This window comes from Pan paniscus, chromosome 8 (assembly GCF_029289425.2).
Source record: "Pan paniscus chromosome 8, NHGRI_mPanPan1-v2.0_pri, whole genome shotgun sequence".
Taxonomy (NCBI): domain Eukaryota; kingdom Metazoa; phylum Chordata; class Mammalia; order Primates; family Hominidae; genus Pan; species Pan paniscus.
Genome location: NC_073257.2, coordinates 45,126,684 through 45,139,091, shown reverse-complemented (window position 1 = coordinate 45,139,091; position 12,408 = coordinate 45,126,684). Strand labels below are relative to the sequence as shown.

Below are 12,408 nucleotides of genomic sequence, written 5' to 3'. Positions count from 1 at the left end.
GAGAAATACCTAATGTAGATGACAGGTTGATGGGTGCAGCAAACCAGCATGGCACATGAATACCTATGTAACAAACCTGCACATTCTGTACATGTACCCCAGAACTTAAAGTATAATTTAGAAAAAGGAAAAAAAAACAGACATAGCCAATGGAACAGAATAGAGAGCCCAGAAAGAAATTTACATATATATGATCAACTGATCTTTGACAAATGTCCAAAAACACATAATTAGGAAAAGAATGTCTCTTCAATAAATTGCGTTGAAGAGACTGCAGAAGAATGAAATAGGGTCCTTATCTCATCTCATATACAAAAATAGACCCAAAATGAATTAAAAACTTAAATGTAAAACCTGAAACTGTAAAACTACTTGAAGAAAACAGGGTGAAAACTTCTTGACATTGGTCTTGGAAAAGATTTTTTTGATATGACCCCAAAAGCACAGGTAACAAAAGCAAAAATAGACAAATGGGACTGCATCAAGCTAAATAGTTTCTGTAGAGCAAAGGAAACAATCAATGGAATAAAGATACAACCTATGGAATGGGAGAAAATATTTGCAAACCGTACATCTGATAAGAGTTTAATATCCAAGATGTAAAAGGAGCTCAACTCAACTACAAGAAAACAAATAACCCCATTTAAAAATGGGCAAATGGTTTGATATTTCTCAAAAAAAGACATGTGAATGGTCAACAGGGTATATGAAAAAAATGTTCAACATCACTAATCATCAAGGAAAAGTAAATTTAAACCACCATGTAATATTACCTCACATCTGTTATCAAAAAAAAATGGCTATTATCAAAAAGAAAAAACATTTAAGTACTGGCAAGAATGTGGAGGAAAGGGAACTCTTATACACTGTTAGTGAGAATGTAAATTAGTTCAGCTTTATGGAAAACAGTATGGAGATTCTTCAAAAAAGATAAAAATAGAACTACCGAATGACCAAAAAATTCCACTTCTGAGTATACATCTAAAGGAAATGGGATAAATCATGTTGAGTAGATACCCATACTCCCATGTTCACTGCAGTATTATTCACAATAACTACAATATGGAATCAACCTAAGTGTCCATAAATGTAAAAATAGATAAAGAACATGTGGAAGATATATATATATATACAGATATATATATAAAATATAAATATAAAATATTATCCAGCCTTAAAAAAGAAGGAAATCCTGTCATCTGCAACAACATGGATGAAACTGAAGGGCATTATGCTAAGAAGTCAGGTACAGAAAGACAATTACTGCATGATCTCACTTATATGTAGAACCCTAAAAAGTCAAACTCATGGAAATAGAAAACAGAATGCTGGTCACTAGAGGCTGGGGTTGGGGAAAAATGGGGAGATGTTGGTCAAAGGATACAAAATTTCAGCTAGACAAAGGGAAAGTTTCTAGAGAGTAGTTTTTAAGTGTTTTCACCAGAAAAAAAAGATATGTATGTGAGGATTTTGGGTCTGTTACATAGCTTGATTTAGCGATTCCATAAGGTATGTACATATAAAAACATCACATTTTATACCATAAATATATATAATTTTGTCAATAAAAAATAAAACATTTATTTTAAAAAGAAATTAAATGAGTTTACAGGTGAAAAAATATTCACAAACTACATTTTGTATCATCGCAACTTTTAACTTTTTTAACTATGGAAAAATACATATAACATAAAATTTACCATCTTAATCATTTTAAATGTATAGTTCAGCAGTGTTACGTAACTTTACATTATTTTACAACCAATCTCCAGAACTCTTCTCCTCATGTAAAACTGAAGCTTTGTGTGCATCAAACAATAACTCCCCATTTCCCCCTCCTGCACCCCCTGGCAACCATCATTCTATCTTCTGTGTCTATGAATTTGACACTACTCTAGATACCTCATGTAAGAGGAATAATTGCATTTGTCTTTTTTGTGGCTGGCTTATTATACTTAGCAGAATGTCCTCAGGGTTCATCCATGTTGTAGCATGTATTAGAATTTCCTTTAAGACTCAATAATAATTTCATTATATGTATATGCCACATTTTGTTTATCCATTTATTCATTGTTGCACATGTGGGTTGCTTCCATCTTTTGGCTGTTGTGAATAACGCTGCAACAAACATGGATGTACAAATATCCCTTCAACACTCTGTTTTCAATTTTGGGGTATATATGCCCAGAAGTGGAATTGCTGGATCATATGGTAATTCTGTTTTTTATTTTTTTAGGAACCAATATACTATTTTCCCATAGCACATATTTTACATTTCATTTTACATTCTCCATGTTTATAACTTTCCATTTAAAAATTATACATACATAAAATCATAAAAATTGATATAAGAAATTCTGAATTTGTTGATAGAGGTTATTTTCTTCTTTATGTTTTCAATATTTCTGCAATAAACACGTACTAACTTTTTTCAATGAATATATTACATATGGAAAAATACAATTTTATCTGTCTTTTTTTAAAAATAGAAAAATAATAAAATGCAAAAACAAAAAAGCTTACCTCTCCAACATATTTGCCTGGTTTTCAAATACTTTCAACATGGCATTAAATCGATTAGTCATTGAATGAGCAGTTTCTATTATTTAAAAAGTCAAAAATGTTAAAGGTTTTATAAATAGCTTAAGTTATAGCTCTATGCTAAATATAACTGCTATGGATGTGAAAGCTAAACAAACATAAAGAGGGGCTAGCAGGGCTACATGACTATTAACAGAATGCTTATGAGGAGAATAGCTACCATTTTATTAAACACCTATTATGTGCAAATCACCATGTTATACTGCATTCTCTTATTCTTAATCTAAAAAATAACATACTGTCATAATTTTCAAATAAAGAAGTTCAGGCTCAAAGAGATTACATAACTTGATCAATACTATATATCTAGTAAAAGACAAAACTGGATTAATGTCCAACATATGTGACCTTCTTATGATATGGAATATCAGAGGGACTATAGCATACTAAAAGAGAACTGCTTTAGTTGCTGTTGCTAAGTCAATAAGGTCTATAGGAAGGATCTAGCTAACCTGTTAAGCTTTACAACTGTATCAAAGAACCCAAAAGAGAACCTAAGATGCTAATTAAAAGAGAACCAACATAATAATGATCCATAATAATCAATGAACTATTGGGGTAATACCACAAGACTCTTCAATCTTGTGACATAAAAAGTATATGACAGAAGACAGTCCCTGCACTAAGTTTTCTGCTAAACAAGACATGACACAAAGAAAATGTTAAATAACATAGAAGCATACAAGAGTTCCTAAACATTAATTATATTTTTTCTATCCCACATGTCAAAAGAGTGGTATAGAAGAATAATAAATATTTAGGAGCTGAGAAGATAAAGTAGAAAAACATAAAGAAGCTAAGCCTTAAAGAATGGACAGAGTTTCATTAGAGAGAAAAAAATGAAAAGTAAACACCCTAAGCAAAGGCAGAAAAAGTAGAAATGTGTAAAATATATTCAGGGTACCAAATATATCAAGTACAACCAAGAAACCAAGTCAAACAGAGGCTTTACTTTGAGAGAGTCAATATTCCTCAAAGATTCAAATAGGATATTGGGAGAAGCCAGCTTCATAAGAATTAAATTTATAATTTTTTGTAGGTAAGAGAGAATAATTTAAAATGCTTACATAAAAAGTTACAGTAAATGATAAAATAAAACAACAACTTTTTTTTTTTTGAGGCGGAGTCTCGCTCTGTCGCCCAGGCTGGAGTGCAGTGGCGTGATCTCAGCTCACTGCAAGCTCTGCCTCCCAGGTTCACTGCCATTCTCCTGCCTCAGCCTCCCGAGTAGCTGGGACTACAGGAGCCCACCACCACGCCCAGGTAATTTTTTTGTATTTTTAGTAGAGACAGGGTTTCACCGTGTTAGCCAGGATGGTCTCAATCTCCTGACCTCATGATCAGCCCGTCTGGGCCTCCCAAAGTGCTGGGATTACAGGCGTGAGCCACTGCACCCAGCCAAAATAAAACAATATTTTAAGAGTAATCTGATCATATCATATGAGATAATTTTAAATTCTGCCCTAAATATGGTAAAGGACTACAAGGAACATCAACTATTATTTCAGCCACAATTTGAAAATTCAGTCCCCAGAAAGAAGAAAAAGCCATTACAAAACATTCCTGGGGGAAAAAAAGAAAGAAGACAAAATGACATTAGCAAGATGAGAAAGTAGGAGATATCAGTCTTCATCTCCCCACAAAGAAACAACCACTAGACAGCTATCCATGGATGAAAGTGGCCTTGGTAGGGCTCAAAGTCTCAAAGAAGTTGCAGCAAGATAGTAAAGCAAAAAAATGGAGAATAACCACACAGACAGGATAGCTGAGGAGATCAGCATACCAGAGACAGCTGGAGACAGCAAGGAATGAGGAAGAGTGCAGGAACTATCACTATCAGCCATGCAACAGGTCCCACCATGGTTCCTAGTAGCCTGCTCTACAGAGAACACTGACAGCTCTCACCACTGAGATAACTAATAACCACTGCCACCATTAAAACCCCAGATAAGAGAAATGTTGCTCCATCCACCACCAAGAAGGAACCACTGTTGTGCCAACCCAGGACCAGAGCCACCATGCCCCAATTCCATGTGTGACCCAGACCACAGAGTCACAATCTCTCCATATGTACCCAGGCTCCAGCACTGGCTTGAACATTGGATCACGCACTTCCATGCCTCAGACACCACAGCCACCTTCACTGAGGGCTAGCCCCACCCCAGGCCCTAGAGCCATGCTCACTCTGCACCAGCCTGCACAATGAACCCTAGCTCTGCCACTCCTCTAGGAATCCTATGCTTCAGGTATCTGAGCCACTGCCACAGTGAGCTAAGCCACAGCTCAATCCTGGAACCACTGTTGCTCTGCATGTGTTCACACTCCAGTCCACATCTCTAAGGCTGCACCATGCACATGTATAATATAGTCACCAGAGCTACTGGCTTTACATGCTAGCCTTGCCCAGGGCCCTGAAGCTGCAGTCTCTCAGTACACATGTGGGCTGCAACCTCAGCTCTGCTGCAACTCTTTGAGACTCTGACTGCACATGCATCAGACATCAGAGCTACCATCACAACAAGCTAGCCCATGCAACTGTTGCTCTCCAGGTGTGACCACATTCCAGAATGTGGCTCTGCAACCACTCAACAAGTGCCTGCATTCTAGACACCAGAAGCAGCAGGGATATCCATATCACAGTCCTCAGAGCAGCAGTAGACTTGCACACACTAGCATCTGGACCCCAAAGCCACTGTCAATCCATACATGCCTGTGCTCCCAGATCCAAGCTCCTTGACCACTCCACAGGTATCATGCATCAGACAATAGTACCACTGTCACTAGAAGCACACCCACCAGCCAAATCCAGAACCAAGAGGTGTCACCTCTGCCACAGCTTCCCTTAGGGAAGTAAAAGAGATTAGAAGAATTCTGTCAGGCTTTGCCACTGTTGCAGATACCTACAGCCTTGGCCACTGTACACCACAGAAATTTTTACCCATATCAACCACAGCCGAAAAAGCTACATGGACACTAAACTGCCACATCCTCACTGGATCCTGAATTGCCACACCCCACCCAGCTAGTGTACTCACAACCACCCATAGGTGAAGATCTTTTCATATAAAACTAGTCCATAAAGTCTAGAAGAAGTGACTCTATCAATATCTGACAAAATATTCAAATAATAGTTTTAAGGAAGCTCAGTAAGCTATAAGAAAACACTGATAGACAACTTAACAAAAATCAGAAAAACAATACACAAACAAAATGAGAAGTTTAACAGAGTGATAGAAATCATACAGAAGAACCATACAGAAATTCTGATGCTGGGGGGTTGGAGCCAAGATGGCCAAATAGGAACAGCTCCAGTCTACAGCTCCCAGTGTGAGCGACGCAGAAGACGGGTGATTTCTGCATTTCCAACTGAGGTACCAGGTTCATCTCACTGGGGAGTGTCGGAAAGTGGGTGCAGGACACTGGGTGCAGCACACCGAGCGTCAGCCGAAGCACAGCAAGGCATTGCCTCACCCGGGAAGCACAAGGGATCAGGGAATTCCCTTTCCTAGTCAAAGAAAGGGGTGACAGACGGCACTTGGAAAATCGGGTCACTCCCACCCTAATACTGCGCTTTTCCAATGGTCTTAGCAAACAGCACACCAGGAGATTATATCCCGCGCATGGCTTGGAGGGTCCTGCGCATGGCTTGGAGGGTCCTGCGCCCATGGAGTCTCACTCATTGCTAGCACAGCAGTCTGAGATCAAACTGCAAGGCCACAGCGAGGCTGAGGGAGGGGCGCCCGCCATTGCCGAGGCTTGAATAGGTAAACAAAGCAGCCAGGAAGCTCAAACTGGGTGGAGCCAAACACAGCTCAAGGAGGCCTGCCTGCCTCTATAGACTCCACCTCTGAGGGCAGGGCATTGCCAAACAAAAGGCAGCAGAATCCTCTGAAGACTTAAATGTCCCTGTCTGACAGCTTTGAAGAGAGCAGTGGTTCTCCCAGCACGCAGCTGGAGATCTGAGAACGGACAGACTGCCTCCTCAAATGGGTCCCTGACCCCTGAGTAGCCTAACTGGGAGGCACCCCCTAGAAAGGGCAGACTGACACTTCACATAGCCAGGTACTCCTCTGAGACAAAACTTCCAGAGGAACGATCAGGCAGCAACATTTGCTGTTCACCAATATCTGCTGTTCTGCAGCCTCCGCTGCTGATACCCAGGCAAACAGGGTCTGGAGTGGACCTCCAGCAAACTCCAACAGACCTGCAGCTGAGGGTCCTGACTGTTGGAAGGAAAATTAACAAACAGAAAGGACATCCACACCAAAATCCCATCTGTAAGTCACCATCATCAAAGACCAAATGTAGATAAAACCACAAAGATGGGGAAAAAACAGAGCAGAAAAACTGGAAACTCTAAAAATCAGAGTGCCTCTCCTCCTCCAAAGGAAAGCAGCTCCTCACCAGCAATGGAACAAAGCTGGACGGAGAATGACTTTGACGAGTTGAGAGAAGAAGGCTTCAGACAATCAAACTACTCTGAGCTAAAAAAGGAAGTTCAAACCCATGGCAAAGAAGTTAAAAACCTTGAAAAACAATTAGACGAATGGCTAACTAGAATAACCAATGCAGAGAAGTCCTTAAAGGGCTGATGGAGATGAAAACTAAGGCACGAGAACTACATGACGAATGCACAAGCCTCAGTAGCCGATTCGATCAACTGGAAGAAAGGGTATCAGTGATGGAAGATCAAATGAATGAAATGAAGTAAGAAGAGAAGTTTAGAGAAAAAAGAATAAAAAGAAATGAACAAAGCCTCCAAGAAATATGGGACTATGTGAAAAGACCAAATCTGATTAGTGTACCTGAAAGTGATGGGGAGAATGGAACCAAGTTGGAAAACACTCTTCAGGATATTATCCAGGAGAACTTCCCCAATCTAGCAAGGCAGGCCAACATTCACATTCAGGAAATACAGAGAACACCACAAAGACACTCCTCGAGAACAGCAACTCCAAGACTCATAATTGTCAGATTCACCAAAGTTGAAATGAAGGATAAAATGTTAAGGGCAGCCAGAGAGAAAGGTCCGGTTACCGACAAAGGGAAGCCCATCAGACTAACAGCTGATCTCTCAGCAGAAACTCTACAAGCCAGAAGAGAGTGGGGGCCAATATTCAACATTCTTAAAGAAAAGAATTTTCAACCCAGAATCTCATATCCAGCCAAACTAAGCTTCATAAGTGAAGGAGAAATAAAATCCTTTACAGACAAGCAAATGCTGAGAGATTTTGTCACCATCAGGCCTGCCCTAAAAGAGCTCCTGAAGGAAGCACTAAACATGGAAAGGAACAACCGGTACCAGACACTGCAAAAACATGCCAAATTGCAAAGACCATCAAGGCTAGGAAGAAACTGCATCAACTAACGAGCAAAATAACCACCTAACATCATAATGACAGGATCAAATTCACACATAACAATATTAACCTTAAATGTAAATGGGCTAAATGCTCCAATTAAAAGACACAGACTGGCAAATTGGATAAACACTCAAGACCCATCAGTGTGCTGTGTTCAGGAAACCCATCTCACGTGCAGAGACACACACAGGCTCAAAATAAAGGGATGGAGGAAGATCTACCAAGCAAATGCAAAACAAAAAAAGGCAGGGGTTGCAATCCTAGTCTCTGATAAAACAGACTTTAAATGAACAAAGATAAAAAGAGACAAAGAAGGCCATTACATAATGGTAAAGGCATCAATTCAACAAGAAGAGCTAACTATCCTAAATATATATGTACCCAATACAGGAGCACCCAGATTCATAAAGCAAGTCCTTGGAGACCTAGAAAGAGATGTAGACTCCCACACAATAATAATGGGAGACTTTAACACCCCACTGTCAACATTTGACAGATCAACCAGACAGAAAGTTAACAAGGATATCCAGGAATTGAACTCAGTTCTGCACCAAGTGGACCTAATAGACATCTACAGAACTCTCCACCCCAAATCAACCGAATATACAATCTTCTCAGCACCACACAGCACTTATTCCAAAATTGACCACATAGTTGGAAGTAAAGCACTCCTCAGCAAATGTAAAAGAACAGAAATTATAACAAACTGTCTCTCAGACCACAGTGCAACCAAACTAGAACTCAGGATTAAGAAACTCATTCAAAACTGCTCAAATACATGGAAACTGAACAACCTGCTCCTGAATGACTACTAGGTAAATAATGAAATGAAGGCAGGAATAAAGATGTTCTTTGAAACCAACAAGAACAAAGACATAACATCCTAGAATCTCTGGGACACATTCAAAGCAGTGTGTAGAGGGAAATTTATAGCACTAAATGCCCACAAGAGAAAGCAGGAAAGATCTCTAAAATGGACACCCTAACATCACAATTAAAAGAACTAGAGAAGCAAGAGCAAACACATTCAAAAGCTAGCAGAAGGCAAGAAATAACTAAGATCAGAGTAGAACTGAAGGAAATAGAGACACAAAAAAACCCTTCAAAAATTCAATGAATCCAGGAGCTGATTTTTTGAAAAGATCAACAAAATTGATAGACCGCTAGCAAGACTAATAAAGAAGAAAAGAGAGAAGAATCAAATAGACGCAATAAAAAATGATAAAGGGGATATCACCACCAATCCCACAGAAATACAAACTGCTGTCAGAGAATACTATAAACACCTCTATGCAAATAAACTAGAAAATCTAGAAGAAATGGATAAATTCCTCGACACACCCTCCCAAGACTAAACCAGGAAGAAGTTGAATCCCTGAATAAACCAATAACAGGCTCTGAAATTGAGGCAATAATTAATAGCTTACCAACCAAAAAAAGTCCAGGACCAGATGGATTCACAGCCGAATTCTACCAGAGGTACAAGGAGGAGCTGGTACCACTCCTTCTGAAAGTATTCCAATCAATAGAAAAAGAGGGAATGCTCCCTAACTCATTTTATGAGGCCAGCATCATCCTGATACCAAAGCCTGGCAGAGACACAACAAAGAAAGAGAATTTTAGACCAATATCCCTGATGAACATCGATGCAAAAATCCTCAGTAAAATACTGGCAAACCAAATTCAGCAGCACATCAAAAAGCTTATCCACCACGATCAAGTGGGCTTCATCCCTGGGATGCAAGGCTGGTTCAACATACACAAATCAATAAACGTAATCCATCATATAAACAGAACCAACGACAAAAACCACACAATTATCTCAATAGATGCAGAAAAGGCCTTTGACAAAATTCAACAGCGCTTCATGCTAAAAACTCTCAATAAACTAGGTAATTGATGGGACATATCTGAAAATAATAAGAGCTATTTATGACAAACCCACAGCCAATATCATACTGAATGGGCAAAAACTGGAAGCATTCCCTTTGAAAACTGGCACAAGACAGCAATGCCCTCCCTCACCACTCCTATTCAACATAGTATTGGAAGTTCTGGCCACGGCAATAAGGCAAGAGAAAGAAATAAAGGGTATTCAATTAGGAAAAGAGGAAGTCAAATTGTCCCTGTTTGCAGATGACATGACTGTATATTTAGAAAACCCCATCGTCTCAGCCCAAAATCTCCTTAAGGTGATGAGCAACTTCAGCAAAGTCTCAGGATACAAAATCAATGTGCAAAAATCACAAGCATTCCTATATACCAATAACAGACAAACAGGGAGCCAAATCATGAGTGAACTCCCATTCACAATTGCTTCAAAGAGAATAAAACACCTGGGAATCCAACTTACAGGGCATGTGAAGGACCTCTTCAAAGAGAACTACAAACCACTGCTCAGCAAAATAAAAGAGGACACAAATAAATGGAAGAACATTCCATGCTCATGGATAGGAAGAATCAATATTGTGAAAATGGCCATACTGCCCCAGGTAATTTATCGATTCAATGCCATCCGCATCAAGCTACAAATGACTTTCTTCACAGAATTCGAAAAAACTACTTTAAAGTTCATATGGAACCAAAAAAGAGCCCACATTGCCAAGTCAATCGTAAGTCAAAAGAACAAAGCTGGAGGCATCATGCTACCTGACTTCCAACTATACTACAAGGCTACAGTAACCAAAACAGCATGGTACTGGTACCAAAACAGAGATATAGACCAATGGAACAGAATAGAGCCCTCGGAAATAATACCACACATCGAAAACCATCTGATCTTTGACAAACCTGACAAAAACAAGAAATGGGGAAAGGATTCCCTATTTAATAAACGGTGCTGGGAAAACTGGCTGGCCATATGTAGAAAGCTGAAACTGGATCCCTTCCTTACACCTTATACAAAAATCAATTCGAGATGGATTACAGACTTAAATGTTAGACCTGAAACCATAAAAACCCTAGAAGAAAACCTAGGCAATACCATTCAGGACATAGGCATGGGCAAGGACTTCATGTCTAAAACACCAAAAGCAATGGCAACAAAAGCCAAAATTGACAAATGGGATCTAATTAAACTAAAGAGCTTCTTCACAGCAAAAGAAACTACCATCAGAGTGAACAGGCAACCTACAGAATGGGAGAAAATTTCTGCAATCTACTCATCTGACAAAGGGCTAATATCCAGAATCTACAATGAACTCCAACAAATTTGGAAGAAAAAAACAAACAACCCCATCAAAAAGTGTGCAATGGGTATGAACAGACACTTCTCAAAAGAAGACTTTTATGCAGCCAAAAGACACATGAAAAAATGCTCATCATCACTGGCCATCAGAGAAATGCAAATCAAAACCACAATGAGATACCATCTCACATCAGTTAGAATGGTGATCATTAAAAAGTCAGGAAACAACAGGCGCTGGAGAGGATGTGGAGAAACAGAAACACTTTTACACTGTTGGTGGGACTGTAAACTAGTTCAACCATTGTGGAAGTCAGTGTGGCGATTCCTCAATTATGACCCAGCAATCCCATTACTGGGTATATACCCAAAGGATTATAAATCATGCTGCTATAAAGACACATGCACACGTATGTTTATTGCGGCACTATTCACAATAGCAAAGACTTGGAACCAACCCAAATGTCCAACAATGATAGACTGGATTAAGAAAATGTGGCACATATACACCATGGAATACTATGCAGCCATAAAAAAGGATGAGTTCATGTCCTTTGTAGGGACATGGATGAAGCTGGAAACCATCATTCTCAGCAAACTATCGCAAGGACAAAAAACCAAACACCGCATGTCCTCACTCATAGGTGGGAATTGAACAATGAGAACACATGGACACAGGAAAGGGAACATCACACACCGGGGCCTGTTGTGGGGTTGGGGGAGGCGGGAGGGATAGCATTTGGAGATATACCTAATGTTAAATGACGAGTCACTGGGTGCAGCACACCAACATGGCACATGTATACATATGTAACTAACCTGCACGTTGTGCACATGTACCCTAAAACTTAAAGTATAATAAAAAAAAGAAATTCTGATGCCAAAGAATATAATTAATAAAATTAAAATTAGAAAAGATAAGTAAAAAATATGTCAACTGTATAATTCATCAAGGAGAAGAAAGAATCTGTAAACTTAAAGAAAGTTATTTGAAAATATACAGTTAGGAAAAAAAGAATAAAGAATAAAAAGGAATTTTAAAGGCTATTACCTATTGGATACAATGTTCACTATTCAGGTGATGGGTACACTAAAAGCCCAGACTTCACCACGACACAATATATACATGTAAGAAATCTGCAGTTATCTCCTCTAAATATGTAAAAATTTAAATTTTTTAATTCTGAAAAATAAAATAAATAAAGCCTACAGGATTTATGGGACAGCATCAAGAGTGTTATCATTTACATTATAGGAATT

The 12,408-nt window shown here is 39.0% G+C and overlaps 1 protein-coding gene across 1 annotated transcript in view; it reads right to left on the bottom strand.

Annotated features, from left to right (window-relative positions):
• Positions 1-12,408, bottom strand: part of CCDC7 (coiled-coil domain containing 7) — a 424,140-nt gene that overhangs the window by 381,181 nt on the left and 30,551 nt on the right. Inside the window, exon 10 of the mRNA XM_055092614.2 lies at positions 2,524-2,599. Coding sequence (XP_054948589.1) covers positions 2,524-2,599 — 76 coding nt within the window. The remainder of the gene's footprint in view (positions 1-2,523; positions 2,600-12,408) is intronic.